General features: G+C 41.3%; 1 protein-coding gene across 4 annotated transcripts in view; it reads left to right on the top strand.

Annotated features, from left to right (window-relative positions):
• prkd3 (protein kinase D3) overlaps positions 1 to 17,997 on the top strand; it is a 39,087-nt gene extending 21,090 nt beyond the window's left edge. For 3 of the 4 annotated variants that reach the window (XM_063908909.1, XM_063908908.1, XM_063908912.1), the window contains 16 exons: positions 1,639 to 1,770; positions 2,254 to 2,411; positions 3,270 to 3,465; positions 3,555 to 3,632; positions 3,715 to 3,901; positions 4,650 to 4,773; positions 4,997 to 5,074; positions 8,342 to 8,618; positions 9,934 to 9,986; positions 10,318 to 10,390; positions 10,543 to 10,649; positions 10,764 to 10,925; positions 11,767 to 11,865; positions 12,698 to 12,965; positions 14,631 to 14,716; positions 16,223 to 17,997. In XM_063908909.1, coding sequence (XP_063764979.1) covers positions 1,639 to 1,770; positions 2,254 to 2,411; positions 3,270 to 3,465; positions 3,555 to 3,632; positions 3,715 to 3,901; positions 4,650 to 4,773; positions 4,997 to 5,074; positions 8,342 to 8,618; positions 9,934 to 9,986; positions 10,318 to 10,390; positions 10,543 to 10,649; positions 10,764 to 10,925; positions 11,767 to 11,865; positions 12,698 to 12,965; positions 14,631 to 14,716; positions 16,223 to 16,396 — 2,252 coding nt within the window. In that variant the 3' untranslated portion in view covers positions 16,397 to 17,997. The remainder of the gene's footprint in view (positions 1 to 1,638; positions 1,771 to 2,253; positions 2,412 to 3,269; positions 3,466 to 3,554; positions 3,633 to 3,714; positions 3,902 to 4,649; positions 4,774 to 4,996; positions 5,075 to 8,341; positions 8,619 to 9,933; positions 9,987 to 10,317; positions 10,391 to 10,542; positions 10,650 to 10,763; positions 10,926 to 11,766; positions 11,866 to 12,697; positions 12,966 to 14,630; positions 14,717 to 16,222) is intronic. The other variant, XM_063908910.1, reaches the window with a different exon arrangement.
• The last annotated feature ends 228 nt before the right edge of the window (positions 17,998 to 18,225 follow it).

The following is an 18,225-nucleotide window of genomic DNA, read 5'->3' as shown; positions in this document are numbered from 1 at the left end:
CCCATTCACCACTACTGGTAGTGTGAATTTGAAATTGTACAATACCTTCTGTTTGTCCTAAATATGGCAAACTTGTTTTTGTCAGATGGAAACCTGTGGCCTCCAAATGGTTACTGGGGGCCTCAAAACGAACTGATAGCGCATTCATGTAAGCCTCTAGCTTCGTGAGAAGTGCTGCGACAAACAACATGTCGAGGTAATGTTTGGTGTTGTTAGATGCTCATTAGCACGAAGAGCATTGCATAACGATGTGACTTCTAAGAAGCACCCAGTTGTTTTGTAGACGTGTGTGAAAAAGCTCATGAATGCAGCCTTTTATGTGTCTCTGCCAGGGAGCTAAGTTGACCACATGACCATGTGACATGCCTGAGTTCTTTTTTTTCCCTTATAAATCAAACCCAAACTGCAACAATCACCCCAGCAGCCACCATATTTCTGTGGAGAGTGGTGTTTGAGCATACTGTACTTATGAATGTCACAGGTAATATAACGGCAGCTGTTCCAGGAATATTTGTTTTGTTATTTGGGTTGACACTGGAACTGACCCTTGACTTGTGTTGCCTGCGGAAATGTTGCATTCTTTTCTCAAATGAACAGATCATATATATTCTGTGTGGCCAAGAGGTTCTCTGATGCTGTTGCTCTGACTCTTCTTTTTATCTAGATCTTAAATTGATTTCTTACTCAAAGAATGCTCTCAATTTTCTTTATAAGGAGCAGATTCCTAGCATGGCCACATGTGTTATTTATTGTTCAAGTCTGCATCTCATCACCGTCGCAGCAGCTGATGTGTCCTCAGATGTCCAAGAGCAAGTGTTTTCAGTTGAATCACCTCATAGGAACTGAACACACACACACTGACATCAACACTGCCACTGCACAGGTTAGCTGCTTAACCTAAGTGTAAAGATTAACAGTCTTTGGTCATCCTGTCCGCATAAATGATTGCACAGGGACAGCAAGGAACATTATTCTGAAGTCTCTAGTCGCACACACTGGTTTTTGGCAGCAGCCACCTCCATGTCTTACTCATCTTCACATCTTTGATGAGTCACAGCAATGATTATCCAACGCTTGCGACCAACAATGAGCTCAGTGTGTCTGTTTGACACAAAACAGCGGAGACATGAAAGGGACATAAGAGAGAAACAGTCACAGGGAAGTGTTCACAGCTCTGTAGGTTTTAACATTGTGTTCCTAATCACACCGATGAGCTGATACAACAGGACCATTTCTCTGGTGTTTCATTGGGTGTGCCATATCACTTTCACACATGGAGTGATGACTCAGGAGTAGTGTCTTTGCAGATGTGGCTCCCTCTACTGCAGTGGTGTAGACATAGCACTATCATTAAGTCATTTGTTTGTATTGCAGAGAGAACTTCAGTTGTATTAGATTTATTTTTCTTCATTTACATACGTATAGTGAGCCTGTGTACTGTCTTCAATATTGGTTTGATATTAAAAACGGTTGCCAAATACATGTGATAAATGGCTGCTCTCTTGTCTTTTTGATTCCTTTGTCATCTTTTCTCATCCCTTTTTTTCCCTTTGTTTTTATTTCCTTCTTTTTTCTTACAAAACTTTTATCCAGATTTGTTTTGCTTTCGCCAACTTTTACTTTGTGTATTGTTTCTAGCTCAAGCCACAGTTGAAGACTTCCAGATCCGACCACATGCCCTTTACGTCCACTCCTACAAGGCCCCAACCTTCTGCGACTACTGCGGGGAGATGCTATGGGGTCTTGTCCGGCAGGGGCTCAAATGTGAAGGTTAGACACACATGACATCTGTGGAATACTCACTGTAACGCAGAGAGAAAAAGCAAGCTCTTTCCTACTGTATCCTCACACAATCACACCACAGATCTGACCTCAACAATGTATCACAGAGTTTTACAAGCAAACTAAAAATATTTGGCAATAGCTCCAGCGGCAGTCTTGACATTCCCACTAAAATTATTGCATCTCTGCTCGCCTTTAATTTAGTTGGATCAGATTTGAATTATTATTCTCTTTCATTTTTATGTCATTAGGCTGCGTTTGAAGTCCCCATCTTTTAACTTGGACTAGTTGATTTATTAACCAGTGAAACATTTACTGTCATGAATTCCTGTCTTCAAGCTTGTTCATCAATGGGGCCATCTTGTGGTAGAATTGTGAATAAAATATGTGTTTTTTTTTACCTCCCAGCCTGACCACCTGTAGCGTTTTCACTATTCTTGTCTAAGTGACTGTTGTCATTTGTGTTTGAAGGATGTGGGCTAAACTACCACAAGCGCTGTGCCTTTAAGATCCCAAATAACTGTACCGGTGTCAGAAAAAGGAGATTGTCCAATGTCTCCCTGCCCGGACCCTCCCTCTCCGTGCCCCGACCCCCGCCTGTTGAAAGCACCGTGGTCGTCCTGGACGAGGTGAGTTCTGATTGGTGGTTACTTGATCTCAGATGTTTGGATAGAACAGTCTTTAAAGAGGACTGTAAAACGTTGGAATGAGTATCTGCTTATTCTCTGACTGACAGGGGAACGAGGTAATGATTTGTATTATCGTAACATATAAAATGAGCTGGCTGGAGTTAAAACATCCTAAAACAGATGCGGAGCCAAGCAAATTGGCCAACAATGTGAGGCAGTCAGTCCACGTGCTGCTCACAAGCTTTGTTTCATCTGGTAAACGTGTCTAAACTTATCAAATTTGCAGCTTTTGCACAGTGGAATCTCCTTCGCTCTGTTGTAAAACACCACTGGCGCAGAAAATGTAATTGAGTTGCTTAAAGTGATCCTCGGGGCATATGAAACAATTTTTGCATAATCCCGCACTGAAATATTCCTCTGTTGTCTTTGTCCTCACCAAAGAACATCAGGAAATGTAATTATGCTAATGACAATAAAATGTTAAGTTTATGTATCATGAAAATGAAGAAAGCTTCCTTACGATTTCTGTCAGGAGCTTCCAGCTTGATGATTTAGTTAGATGAAATCAGAACTAAATGTGGTAAAACCTGACAAATCTAATAACCGTTTAACCACCAATGCTAACTATGGTAAGTCATGCTAACTCGATATCACAGATTTCTCTTTCCCTTTTCCATTCATTTCCTTCTCTTCTTCTACTGCCATGTCATATTTCACTCTGTCTGTTCCTATCACTCGAATGCTCCCTCTGAGCCTGTTCTTCCTCTTTTTTCCCCTTTCCCTTCACTTCCTTCCTGCATATGGTTTTTAATTTTGGCCATCATCCCCAACATTTTTCCCCCATCCTTCCAACCCCAGCAGCAGAGGTCCCATCAGGAGGCGGGGAAGCGGATTCTGTCGTGGAGCGGCCGGCCTATCTGGATGGAGAAGTTGGTGCTGGGAAGGGTTAAAGTGCCACATACGTTCGCAATTCACACCTACACCCGTCCCACTATCTGCCAGTACTGCAAGCGTCTGCTCAAGGGTCTCTTTCGCCAGGGCATGCAGTGTAAAGGTAATACATGTCGAGAATTTGGTGCATTTTGTTGAGGCTTCTACATAAATATCAAGTGTTTGAGTCATTTTGTAAATTTCATCTGCCAGATTGCAGGTTCAACTGCCATAAGCGATGTGCGTCAAAGGTACCTAGAGACTGTTTGGGGGAGGTGGACTTCAATGGAGGTAAGGTTTACTTCAAATTCACAGTCACAGTGGTATATCCTCAATATATGCAATTTCAAATGTTTCCATATTGACCTTGTAGAACCAGCCAGCCCCGGCCCAGACTCGGACACCACCATGGATACTATGGAGGTGGACAGTGGGGATATGGACGGGGGCAGAGGACTGGATGATCCAGAGGAACCCTCCACCCCGGACGAGAGGATGTTCGACATGGACTGTCCCTTATTGGATAGAGAGAAGGACGAGGAACCCATCAAGACTATTAGGTATTTAGATTAAAAGATAGGATAGGCAGTTTTTTTTTTTTTTCCGAAGACATCAATCAGCAAAATAAAAGCATATTGTAATTCAAGTGGTCTGAGCAAAAACGCTTTCTGCACCTCCTCAAAGCTCTGAAAATCGAGCCTGTGATTAGAGACCGTGGCCAATCACAGAGAGAGTTTTGTTTAGTCTGAAATTCAGACGGATGTGATGTCACTTTATATTGGGCAGCCTGATTAAACGGAGAAAAATTGTGCAGAAAAAAACGTAATGAGATTGAGACACATGTTGCTAATAGTTTAGCCTTCTGCTAACCATCGCCAAATGAGGTTAAGTAGCTAGCTAGAGCCTCAGGTCATACACAATATATATTGGTATTTTGCCTTCATTAAACAGCTCAATAAAATTTGACAGGAAACAAGGGAAGAAATTCAACCAAGGTCACCAGCCTGATTCAAACCGGAGACTTTGCGGTTATGTTTTAAACCACCAGGTCTAACTGCCCAATTCCTATGTTTATTCTACCCCAGGAGCTTACGTTTTATGTTTCCAGTAGTGCTGCAAACATAAAATGCATCACTTCCTGTGCAGGATTTCTGTCAGGAAAAGACCTACCAGACTCTGGGTGGTTAGAAAAGCAAATATAAAAGTTTCATGAACTGACTACAAGTCAATTAAAATGTAACCTGTTACTGTTTCAGTATGTTTAACAAAAAAAAGAGTAATTGAAATTTTTTGTGCGTGTGTGTCTAGCCCTTCTACCAGCAGCAACATCCCTCTGATGCGGGTGGTCCAGTCCATCAAACACACCAAGAGGCGGAGCTCCACTGTGGTGAAGGAGGGCTGGATGGTTCATTATACGAGCAGGGACAACCTGGTAAGACTGATAACCCCCAAAAGCCCAACAAAGGAGCCCAGTCTGAATTGGGCTGTGCTTAGCCTGTATGCTGGGGAAAACTCCTTCTCCAAAGCTGTTCACATGTGTTGAATTCAGCACAGAAGGTATTTTCCTCAAGAAACTGAATTTTAAAAGTACAGTTATTATTGGTAGGGGATGCAGGTTTTGTCATTTGGATTAACTCTGTGTCTCCCTTGAACAGAGGAAGAGACATTACTGGAGGCTGGACAGCAAGAGTCTGAGTCTATTCCAGAACGACACCGGAGCCAAGTTCTACAAAGTAAGCAGAAAATTATAATCTCTGCCATGTTCTTGGAAAATCATATGTCGCACTCCACATCAAACACACGGAAGGATTTATTAACCTGTCAGAAAATAGAGCAGTTGAATGCAAAGTAATTCAATGAACAATCTCTTATAGCTCCATAGAGATGTACTATTTAGGGTTGCATGATATGGAAAATATAACTAATTACGAATATTTTGACTGATATTGCGATATGACTTGCGATATTAGAGGGAATTTCCATTGTTTTAACAAAATTCACATAGAAAAATATATATATTTTTTAAAGTTATTTTTTTGGGGCTTTTTGCCTTTAATTGGATAGGACAGTGGAGGGTGACAGGAAAGTGGGAGAAAGAGTCGGGGTGCGGAAAGGACCACGGGTCGGTAATGGGTAACGGCTGGGGCCAGAAAAATATATCTTAATGACCATGGAGCAATTTTTTTAAGAGGATCTCTAGCAAAAAAGTATTTTTAAGTCTATAGAATATGGTTTGTCGGCTGGGATTAATCCAATATCTCTAATTGAGATTTGGATATTATTATTTTTTTAAATTTAATTTAAAAAAGTCTAATACTTTTTATATATCAACTTAGTTCATTAACAGATGCACTTTGCTCAGATTACAAGCTCCTATATTTACATAGAGTATAGGTATAATATAACAACATTTTTTTTTTTAAATAATAGAAATATATGCAGGTTATAGGATATTGCACTAGTTCATATTGTGATAGAGAAAACGTTTTTGATTAATTGTGCATCCCAAATCTGAACTACATTCCTTTTAGTCATAACAGTGATGCCATCCCTTATCTGTGTTAGAATATTGTCTGTCACACTCATGAGGGGTATGTAAATCCAACCTACATGTAAGCAGTGGTCGCTGTGTGACTCAGTATGAGGTTTGGCGTGTTGCAACTGTAAAGTACCCTGAGGTCAGCTCGACCCGCTGAAATTTCCCCTGTGGTTTTTCACCCTGCAGCCCGGTCTCTCCCTGCTTGAAGCAAAAGGGTCAACTCAACAACAGTCTGTCTTTAGTGTATCAAATCAGATAGGGACATTTGAAGGGGTTTTGATAGAGATTCATCAATTTAATCACAGGAATCCCCAAGTTTAAGTGGATTTACAGAATAATTTTGATGCCTAATTATTCTAGAACAATACTTTTAGACAGAAGTTGTAATCTTTTTTTATTCAAGTGGTGGCTGCGAGTAAAATACTGTAATTTCGATATGTTAAGCCCGTTGTGGACAGTGTGTGACACTTCCCCGCTCAGCGCCAGCACCGAAGTCAGTCATTACACCGCCGCAGGGGCTTAATAGCATGGTAATTACACAATGAGGACTGAGGGAGGCAACTGCAAGGTAAAGACTTCCACATGTGTGTTGGTGGCTTTGAGTGCAGGGTGGGGGATGTAATATTTTTTATTGTTCGTGTCGCCTTTGTGTGTTTTGAATCTTCGACACCTCCTTGCGCTGTGGTCAGACTCATAATGGGACGAGTGTAGGATGCAGAGTTTCCAGTGCAAGTTCACTTATGAGTGTGTGTGTGTGTGTGTGTGTGTGTGTCTAACAGGTGATTTTATGCACATCCGTAGACATATTTTCCCTTAAAAAAACGTAATTCTCTTCCAATTTTTCTGTCGCACGCCTGCCCTAAAGCCTTGGAGAGGAAACCTCATTGGGGAGGGACTCCGCAGGGTGTGTTCGCTGGCAGATTTATGTGGTTCTTTATTATCAACTTGGCACTCAGCTACGTTTAAGTCCTTCAGGGGGCTAATTGAAGGTTAGCTGTAAAGCCTTGTTTTCATTCTTCATAGTTTTTGTTCCTTGCTTGCTGCTGAGTTTTATCCAATGATAGATAAGATGATGTAAAAAAAGCTTAATTTCTTCCAAAACCACAGATTCTCTATATGCTCGGCGTGTGTCTGGGGAGTCGTCTGTTGTCTTGGGCATTCTCCCCTCAACTCCTCTTATGTTTTCTAGCCTGCTGCTCATCAGTGTGTGGCCGCTGTCCTCCCCTCTCCTCTTTTCCTTTATACCTCCGATCTGATTAGTGGTGGTCGCGTGGTGGCTTTCTTGCCAGGCATGGCAGCCATTTTCTCCATTTGGAAGCCATAACCGCTCCCCGTTTGAAGATGAGACCCCTGTACTTGTGGCTTTCTCTGAAGAACCTTTTATGGGGTGAGGGGGCTTCTCTCTGTCTCTGCCAGATTGAGTCCTGTCACACTCAAATGCCCCACACACACGCACACACTACCCCGCGGAGGAACGGTAGTTGCTGTGTCTTTCGTCTCCGTGGCTAGCGGTAGCGCCAGCGGCTCGTGCTCAGATGGGGCCCCTGGCTGGCCCTGCCTTGTAATCAGGGAACCAGAGCACTTGAGCCGCCGCAGGGCCCCTGTCACGTGACCCTGCCCCGCTAACCACAAGCACTTCATCTGATACTCTGTGGTGAGCCACGCGGAGGGGACAGCGTGTGCCTCTCTGATCCCCCATTGGCTGAAACCTCTCGGTGTTTTTGAATTTTTCGACCCTCCTTCCTCTCTTTGATTTGACAGTGAGCTGAAGGGGAAGGGGGGGGGGCTTTTAAAGTGTGCAGCAACAATTCTTTTCTGTATGTGCTCACAAGAGAGAGGAGAGGAAAGGAGAAAGTTAGAGCTGGGACTATTTAATGAACACTGTGTGGAGACTTGTGGAGTGTGTGAGTGTTACTTCCTGTATTTTCTGACACTGTCATGTCATTGCAGCAGTAATGCTTTACATATCTATTATGTATATTTTCTGCTTTAATTGTTTTTATGTTGTAGTTTTTTTTATAGAAATAATGACCTGTTTGATCTCTTTAAAGTATTTAATGAATGTCTTAAAGTCAAAGGAAACTGTTTTTTGGTAATAACTTTTCTGTGAATCTAATTTTGTATTAGTTTTTCATTCATAAAAACAATATGTATCCCATGTTCCAATTTGTTATTTCTGCTTTGTTTTAATATATATAATTAATGTTGAAACGTATGCAGATATATGGTTAGACTCCTTAACACTTTTTTTTATTGTTGAGGAGTGTTGCTTTTTATACTAATGAATTGTTAAGGCTGAAGGTGTATTGTTAAGTTGTGCTGATCACAATTAGTCTATTTTAAAAAATCTATAATAATTTTAGTTCTGGACATTATTTATTTGAGAAAAGCCGAATATAATATTTTGTGTTTTGTATGATTGGTTACTATTTGTAATCTGTGTCCCTCTCCCCTCCCACAGGAAATCCCTCTGTCAGAGATCCTGCAGGTGGAACAGTGCAGAGACTACAGTAATCTGGCCCAGGGCAGCAACCCACACTGCTTCGAGATCATCACAGCCATGATGGTGTACTACATAGGGGAGAACAACTGCAGCCACTACCACAGCCCCGCACTTGCCGCATCGGGAGTCGGCATGGACGTGGCTCAGGGCTGGGAGAAGGCCATCAGACAGGCCCTGATGCCCGTCACCCCCCAGCCCAGCGTGGCCAGCGCTGCGGGACAGGGCAAAGATCATAGTGAGTAGAGGAGCTTAGGAAACAACTTAAAATAGAAAAAGGAAGTGAAAGAATATTGCTTATTTTATCCTTTAAAATGCAATGTTATTTGGAAGTCAGGGAACACATTGTATAAAGAAATTGCACTTGTTTATTGTGCCAGGTGAAAATTAATGGTGCTAAGAATTGTTAAAGTTTATAATGTGGTTTTATTTAACAGTTAATCATTGGATAACAATCATCCATAATCAACCGTATAGCTTGTAAAAAACATATATCAATTCTAAAATGATTAGAGATTACAAAGTACAAAAATCATGATCATTTCTTTGATTGATGATTTTGATTTTGAAATGTATAGGAATGAATTGCACAGGGCTCTAAATCTCACAGATAAAGGGTCTTTTTGTTTATTTAGGCGGACTCTTGCTGAAGCAATTTCGTTTTTTTGACACACAATAAAACAAGAGCTTTTAACTGTGATTTCATAGATACTGAAATACATTAGTAAGGAATGTTGTCAATGTTTAACTATGTGCCTTGTATCAGAGAAGAATTTCCCCTGTCAGTGAAATAGAAAAAGGAAGAAGGTAACTTCCAGGGCCAGTACAAAAGAAAGACCTCCTTTTGCTTGTTATGTGTGGCTAAGATTTTAATGTTGTCTCAAATGGAAAGAAGGTCCCTCTTTACACTATCATGGCTTTAGTGGTCAAATAACAATAATGTAGGCAGCCTTAGTATTCAATAAGCGGGGAAACCCTTAAGTAGTGTTTATAGGCTAAAGGAAATGATGCTTCGAAGCAAGTCACTGTTTCGAGATGACATTAGTGACGAGTGAAATGACTTGAAATTGAGCCTTTATCACTATAGTCAGGAGTGATTAAAAAATAGTAGATAAACAGGAACATTATCAGCAAATATTTGTGTCATTTATTTGGTAATTTCTCAATTAATTCAGAGTCTTCCATTGATATTACATTTTTGGGTGTAGCATTAGCTAAATGATCACAACATCTTGTTTTCTACTTACTGTCTATTCACTGGCTAGTATGCAGAATTAGCCCCTGCGGCGGTTTAAATTCCCAGTTATGAAAATGCATCGCATACTTTGACCATTCAGTCACACATAGCTTCCCAGATCAATTTTATAGCCAATTTATTGTGTAATAAAATGCTTCATTATGCGCGGCTGTGACTTATTGCATGCAGCTGCGATAAGCCTGAAAGTAAAAAATGCTAGTATTTGAGCAATGTGTCTCCGACTATAATTAAAGATGGATGATTTTGCTTTTGGGAAAGTTATTGAATCCTGTAACATAATGTGTTTCCTCTCCAGAAGAGCTGTCCATCAGCATATCTGTGTCCAACTGCCAGGTCCAGGAGAATGTGGTGAGTTATTTTATTCTGACAGACGCTGTTGCACAACTTCCCCGCACATGCATGCGTTCATGAGCTATTACAGTATCTGTTGTGGTAAAAATGAGAAATTGTTTCTTTACCAAAATGTCCAAGTGGAAGCTTTTATGCTGCATGATTGGGGAAGCTGCTGTCCCATTTTTTTTTTTTTGTGAAGGGATTTTGTTTCAGTTCCACTTCTGCATTATATGAAAGTTAAATGCGGCAATGCCAGAAACATTTATTTGGAAGAGCGACTTTCATTACGGGCTTTACCGCATGTGATGAAAGAAAAACGGTAACAATGAAAATTGTCTCTCTGTAGGATATTGCTTCAGTGTATCAAATCTTCTCTGATGAGGTTCTGGGATCCGGCCAGTTTGGCATCGTCTATGGAGGTATGTATCGCTTTTAATATGTACATGGGCTTCCAGCTTTACCAGTTGAGCTACACACCGCCCCGTATCACTCAGATTTGATATACTACTACTGAGAATTGTATTACATTTGTCTGATTTTGAAAGCTATTCATTTCCCCATTATATTTTAGGAAAACACAGAAAAAGCGGCAGAGATGTGGCCATCAAGGTTATTGACAAGATGAGATTTCCTACTAAGCAGGAGAGCCAGCTACGGAATGAGGTGGCCATATTACAGGTAATAACCAGCAGCCATCGGCAAAAGCACACAATGAAATCAAAGAGTAGCACAAACTGTCCTTCTGTTGTACCCTCACTATCCTTACTTATGTCTTTTGTGCTTTTCCTTTAGAATCTGCATCACCCGGGTATCGTCAACTTGGAGTGCATGTTCGAGACGCCGGAGCGGGTGTTCGTCGTCATGGAGAAGCTGCACGGCGACATGCTGGAGATGATTCTGTCCAGCGAGAAGAGCAAACTGCCGGAACGGGTCACCAAGTTCCTCGTCACGCAGGTCAGTGTAGCAATGCATTCACCCTCTCTTAACCCTTCGCTAGTTCTCTTTTGTCTTTCAAATATTCAGTGCTCTTTGGCCTGATGTTGATATCTAAAATCAGCTGATCACAAATCAACTGTCACTTGCTATCCATGCTTTATACTTTTAGAAGCCATCTTCCTTTACTTCTTGCTTCTGTTTCATTTTGAATCAGAGCTTTCTTCCCTTCTGTTTTTGGGGGTGTGTGTTAGCCCACTGTACCCCTGCTGCAGCTCCAGGGCCTCTTTATTCTTGTGGTGCACTGATTGGTGGGGGGGTGAATTGTTTACGGGATTGGTCTGCATGGCATCACAGCCTCTTCCCCAGACCGTGGATTACAGCCTGCAGTGCTCTGGTGGCTTTGTGGTCTGATTAGAAGAGCAGCAGGCCCCTGGCTCTCCGCGGGTCCCAAACAGGAGCAGGGGCTGTTAGCGACGGTCCCATTAGCTGCGGCAGGGCCTGGCACTGATGTGGCTGGGAGGACTTCTGTCAAAGTCAGGGTCAGGACAGGGGAGCCAGGCGCACTGCGGTGTCTGGTACAGGGCCATGCGTGCTCCGTCAATACAGATGCGATGATGAGATGAGATCATGTGTCTTATTGTGAAGGCACTGGTCAGGACGGGAGTATTTTAGGGCATTTGTATGCTTACACTGCTATTTTTCCATATGGCAGCATTATACAAACATTACCCTGTTTATACCACACACTCCATGCATTAAAACATTTAGACCACAGAGTGTATATTATTGGCATCTGGATTTTCTTTTCTTTTTTAAGCTAAATGTGTCCTTTTTTCTCTGTTGCTTCTGCCTGCAACAGATCCTGGTGGCCCTCAGACATCTGCACTTCAAAAACATTGTTCACTGTGACTTGAAGCCTGAGAATGTACTACTGGCCTCTGCAGAGCCCTTTCCTCAGGTACACAACTGTTTTTTGTGCATTTAGAGCCATTTCAGCATTATCATTTTCTCTTGTTTTATTATTTATAGGTATTTCTTTGAGTTAAATTAATTTTAATTTTATATTATTGTATTCTATAAGTACTGACCATTTTTCTCTGTGTTGGAATTCAACAGACACTGGCCTGGCTGCCATATATGTAGAGATAAAGATTTAAGAAACATTTGGAGTGGTCTCTTAATTCTCCCAGAGCTGTATGTGTGTAGAGCTACCACAGTTATCGGTCAAAGATTGCAATATAAAATAATTACTTTTGATAAGATAAGATAAACCTTCATTGATCCTCAAAGGGAAATTTAGGTGTCTTATCAACAATAATCCTAATAATAATTATAGTAAAAATAAAGAAATGTAAGAATTAAAGTGTAAGAAAGATATGTCTAAAAAGAGAGTATAAGTTAAAATTGTAGGTGTTTTACATTTATACCAAGATGTTTTGTTATGGGATTGTTAAATATATATACTTGTGTCATTTGGGATAATCCCATACATTATTCTTGCAAAAATGTCAGAAATGTTGTTTACATCCACTTGAAAAAAAAGATTTCTTGCTTTTTACTATTATACATCACATTAAAGTGGTAAAACAAGACATTTCAAGACAACACCTTGGACTTAGAGAATCATGAATGGCATTTTTTCACTGTTGTCTGTCATTTTATGGACCTAATGAAAATAATCAGCATATGAAAGGCTAATGAAAATGATGAGTATTTGGATGTGTTTGTTTTTGTTGTTTCTGTACACACATGTGTCTATACGTTGACCAGGTGTTTCTGTCTTCCAACAGGTAAAGCTGTGTGACTTTGGCTTTGCCCGTATCATTGGTGAGAAGTCGTTCCGGCGCTCTGTGGTGGGCACTCCGGCTTACCTGGCTCCTGAGGTGCTGCGCAGTAAAGGCTACAACCGCTCATTAGACATGTGGTCGGTGGGAGTCATTGTGTACGTCAGCTTGAGCGGGACGTTTCCTTTCAATGAGGACGAGGACATTAACGACCAGATCCAGAATGCTGCCTTCATGTACCCCCCGACGCCCTGGAAGGACATCTCTGCAGAGGGTAAGAAGATGTCAGGAAAAGTGTCAGTTTGTTTTGTGGAGCTCGAAGTAATTTGCCTGTAGTTAGATTGTTTAAGGGGCTTGCGACCTGGTTGCACCTGCAGTTTCCTATCAAAGTGATACTCAGACAGTTAGCCTATACTCCCCTCCTACATGTCTGGGTCGTCTGAAACTTTACTCTTACTTTTTCTTACTTACTCTGTCTGCGGTTGCAATGAGTCACTCTCAAACCTCCCCAACTGTAGCTCCTCCCACATACGGTGTGAGATATACAGTGGAGGAAATAAGTATTTGATCCCCTGCCAATTTAGTTAGTTTACCCACTTTCAAAGAAATGAACAGTCTGTAATTTTTATAGTAGGTTTATTTTAACAGGGAGAGACAGAATATGAAAAAGAAAATCCAGAAATGTACATTAAAAAAAAGATATACATTTATTTGGGGGAAATAAGTATTTGATCCCCTGCAACCATCAAAAATTCTGGCTCCCAAGGACCAGTTAAATAAGCCCTCTCGCTTTAAGAAAGTACTCCTGATGTCAACTCTTTACCTGGATAAAAGACGCCTGTCCACAGTCAATAAATCAGATTACAACCTCTCCATCGAGGGCAAGACCACAGACAGGTCTTGTGATCATGGTGGAACTAATGTCTAAGGACATCAGGGACAAGATTGTAGACCTGCACAAGGCTGGAATAGACTACAAGATCATCAGCCAGCAGCTTGGTGAGAAAGAGACAACTGGTTTGATTATGAGAAGATGGAAGAGGTACACAATTACCATCAATCGCTCTCGGTCTGGGTCTCCACCATCTAAGATCTCGCCTCTGGGGGCATCAATGATCATGAGAAAGGTGAGGGGTCAGCTAAGAACTACACAGGAGGGAGCTGTTAATGATCTCAAGTCAGCTGGGACCACAGTCACCACGAAAACTATTGGTAACACACTGCACCGTAATGGATGAAAATCTGCCAATGAACCTCTGAATTATTCAGAGAAGGCTTATGAGAAGGTGATTTGGTCAGATGAGACCAAAATCAAGATCTTTGATATCAATTTGACATGTCGTTTTTGGAGGAAGATAAATGCTGACTATTACCCCAAGAACACCATCCCGAGCGTCAAGCATGGAGGTGGAAACATTATGCTTTGGAGGTGTTTCTCTGCTAAGGGGACAGGGGGTTTCACTGCATCGAGGGGATGATGGATGGGGCCATGTATCGTAGAATTTTGGCTGATAACCTCCTTCCCCTAAGGCATGTTCTGCAAGGGGATCAAATACTTATTTCCCCGGAATAAATGCATATTAATTTATATCTTTTTTTTATGTACATTTCTGGATTTTAAAAAATATTCTGTCTCTCACTGTGAAAATAAACCTAGCATAAAAAATACAGACTGTTCATTTCTTTGTAAGTGGGTAAACTAACTAAATTGGCAGGGGATCAAATACTTATTTCCTCCACTGTATATGACAAGGTAAAAAAGGGTCGATGCTAATGTTTGGTAAGCTAACTTCAGTAAAAGGTTGTTATCTTTTGCTGTAAACTGATTGAATAGTCTCGAAACTTTAAAGTATACATCCTTAAATACTCTGTTGGTATGAGATGATATATATTCTAAGCTCAGTTCGTTGATACAGCACATTATCTGTTCCCCTTACAGCCACAGACCTGATCAACAATCTCCTCCAAGTCAAGATGAGGAAGAGGTACAGCGTGGACAAGTGTCTCAGCCATCCCTGGTTACAGGTGACTTGTTACCTCAATCTCTTTGATGCTTTAACCCATATCACACTTCTCAGTGAAATCACAACACACAGACAAGATGGATATGCTGTTAGATGCAGCGTGACTTACACTTTCAGAAGGATATGGTCTGATAGTGTCATGTTTGAATGTTTTCTTCTGCAGTCCACATATAGCTGTCTCTACATCTGTAGTTATAGTTTTTACTGACTACATTGCAACATTAGACTTCCTGCTTCCCGCCCCCTCAGAACCATGTAAGACGTAGTTCAAAAACATATAGCATAATTAGCCCCAAATATATAATCAGAAAAAGAATAATAATAGGAGTTTTAATCATTTGATGATTGATTAAGAAAAAAAACCTAACATAATAATACAATATATTACTATGATCATCAGGGTTTTTCTACAAAAATAAGGGCGCTAGCATCACTTCCGGCCCTTATTTATTTGGAGCACCGTAAAAACAAACTTAAAATAAAGTTTTTAAAAAACCTAAAAAAAGACAACAAAAAATCACAGATAAAATTCACATTTAGCCCTAATCCTCGTCCGTACAATATAGATACAAAAATACACAGAAATAAAAGCTTATAAAAATAATGTCCAAATGACATTATGTCAAACATGCAGCTTAAGAGTTACTCTGCCAAACGGCTATAATTAGGAAGTGAAAGCCAAACATAAAAGCCTTTAGTTCAACAAAATGCTATCACTTAGGGCCCTTTCATAGTCTACGCAAGCTACGAGGACGCGAACGCATCGAGCTACGCAAGGAGGGTTTGACGCGTACTTGCATAGCAAAATGTGTAGTCCGGATTTTTGTAACGCGACGCAAACGCGACTGCCATTTCACGCGTTTCCGATAGGGGCGCTGATGAGAATTACTGTACTGTACTAAATCGCTATTAACCGAAGAAGTACTGCCATGGCTGACAACGAGGAGCGTCTCTGAATTAGTTTGTGTGCACCAGTATATTTATCACACTGGGAGCGCTTCACATTCGGACAGAAACTTAGTTGAAAATGCATGGCGAGAAATAGCGCTGGACCTAGATATCGATGTTGATACCATCAAAAAAAAAAGTGGAAGCAGATGAGGGACCGGTTCGTGCGAGCCCAGAAAAAATGGAAGCAGGCAGCAAAAAGTGGCGCGGGGCAGCTGAGTTTCGGCTACCCCGCAGTACTTTCTCGTCTCGGTTGGCTTGCTGATTACATCAAGCTGCCGGCGATTCAGCAGAAGCAAAATGAGGCACTCTTCTTCTGTAGCTATTTTCCTTTTTTCTACCAGACAGACAAGTCACCGGAGACTCTGCTACCCCCTGTTGGATGAGCGGTGTATCGCGTCTGACAAGGCACAGCGCAGAAACTGTAGCGTTCTGTATGTACTAAAAATACGCGCATGAACCTTGCGTTTACAACAGAGTCCGCGTAGCTTGCGTAGACTATGAAAGGGCCCTTAATGTCGGGAACACTTGGCTTAAAAGCTGCTGTCTCTCCCCTCAGGACTATCAGACCTGGCTGGACCTCAGGGAGTTTGAGACGCGGCGAGGCGAGCGCTACATCACCCACGAGAGCGACGACGCGCGCTGGGAGGAGTTCGCCGACGAGCACTGTCTCCTTTACCCCAAACACTTCATCATGGCTCCCAACCTGGACGACATGGAGGAGGACCCCTAGTAGCTCACAGGTCTTACTGCACCACATGTATTAAAAACAAGGACAAGGTTTGTCACAGAGACTTTTTCAAGAAGCTTTGGGAGCGACGGATTTTCCCTCCAGGACCGTTTGTTGTGAAAACAGAGATGAAACTGATCAGGTGGAGAATTGCTCTCCAGAGGCTTTAAGAGCGAGAAAAACCCGACAGAATTTGTAGCATGATGCGCCGCTACGAGCAGTATGCAGGTGAAGATGCGCGCCACAGAAGCGCATTGAGAAACTGTCAGGAGATAACAGTGTTTGCACGAAATCAAAAAACATTCCATGGATTTTCGAGTTCATTTTGAAAACAATCGCAAAACAAGGTGACAGTTTAGTTAGTGTACAAAACATTTTGGAGTAATAATATGACTGTTCTTTATGTGAGAGAAGAAGTCTGAGAGCACTTACTCCAGGAGTAAAGGGCACTTTTCACAAGGGATTTACACATTTCCCAACCGTTTGTGAAACTGGCCTTTGGCATGAAACTGGAACAATCATGTTTGTATGTTTTTTTTTAATGTATTTCAGAATTGTGGTCGATTTTTGCACTATATTACCAGTTGAACAGCAATAAAATAGAAACACTATTTGCTGCGGTATTTTGAGATTCCAATCGAGGTGCAAAGTTTAACCCAGCAGGAAGTTGATGTAACTCGCTTAAATTGGCTGCTCCGCCATCTTTCATTTTAGGGCTGCAAGCAATCATTTCGATGAATCTGCTGATTATTTTCCACAGAAATCGATGAAAAGTTTGGTCAAGAAAATGTCAGAAAGTCAATCCCAATTTCTTAAAGTCAGAGGTGATGTTTGTTCTATCAGTCAAAACCAAGAATATTCAGTTTAATATAATATTAAAGTAAAGCAGTTAATCTCCATTAATGAGAAGCTAAAACTGTATCTTCTGCCAATTTTGCACGACAAATAACTGATTTGAGTTTCAGAATCTGCTGATTGACTTATCGTTGCAGCCTTTATTTATTTTCACAGCGAGATAGCAGCTAATTGCAGACGTGTTTGGTCAATTTTCCCCTAGAGTTGGTGACCAACAGACCCTGACCAAGCATGTTCAATCATTTCAAAACCTTTTTCTAAAGCTACATGAATTCCTCAAGTCACTGAATTGTCAGTAAAATGCAATAATGGAGCCATTTTTTCCTATTCAACATGAGGCTGAAGTAGCATGGACTCTATGTTAGAGCATCATGTCTCTGTGTAACTTTCTCTGTACTGTCGCAGTATTGTTTAATGTGACTCTGGAATATGTGTTTGTGATGCTCTTCAGGGTTCTGAAGTGTTGCACCGCCGACTGAGCTTTTACACAGAACAAAATGTTGGTGTTTATAATGTTGTCTGGACCAATCAACAGCCCTTTTGTCTGGACTGTGGACACACTTACACTTTGGTTCACATGGGAGTTTATTGAACTACAGTTTTGTAGTTAGCTCTGTTGGTGTGTTTTGGGAGTACGTTCCTTTTTTCCTATTGTCCTCTTCCTGTCTTTGTTGCCGCTGGATTGGCAGGTGTCAGTGTTTTGTATATTTCAGTAAATACCAATGGAATAAAAAAACCCAACCTTTCAACTGAGGGAAGTTTTTTCTACCTTTGAAGGTCTTTCTGTTAAGTCTGCTGACTTAAACAATAGATTTAGTTTTTCCATGACTGCAAGTACCCGCGACTTTTAGTTTAGTGTATATTTCATCACTGTGTGTGTGTGTGTGTGTGTGTGTGCGTGTGTGTGTGTTGTGGTCCTTACATGTCAAATCCCATTCTCAGCAGCTGGATGTGATTGTTGCACCACACCGAACAGT

This window comes from Eleginops maclovinus, chromosome 19 (assembly GCF_036324505.1).
Source record: "Eleginops maclovinus isolate JMC-PN-2008 ecotype Puerto Natales chromosome 19, JC_Emac_rtc_rv5, whole genome shotgun sequence".
Lineage (NCBI taxonomy): Eukaryota > Metazoa > Chordata > Actinopteri > Perciformes > Eleginopidae > Eleginops > Eleginops maclovinus.
The sequence above is the reverse complement of the archived record's forward strand: the minus strand, read 5'-3'. Positions and strand labels throughout refer to the sequence as shown.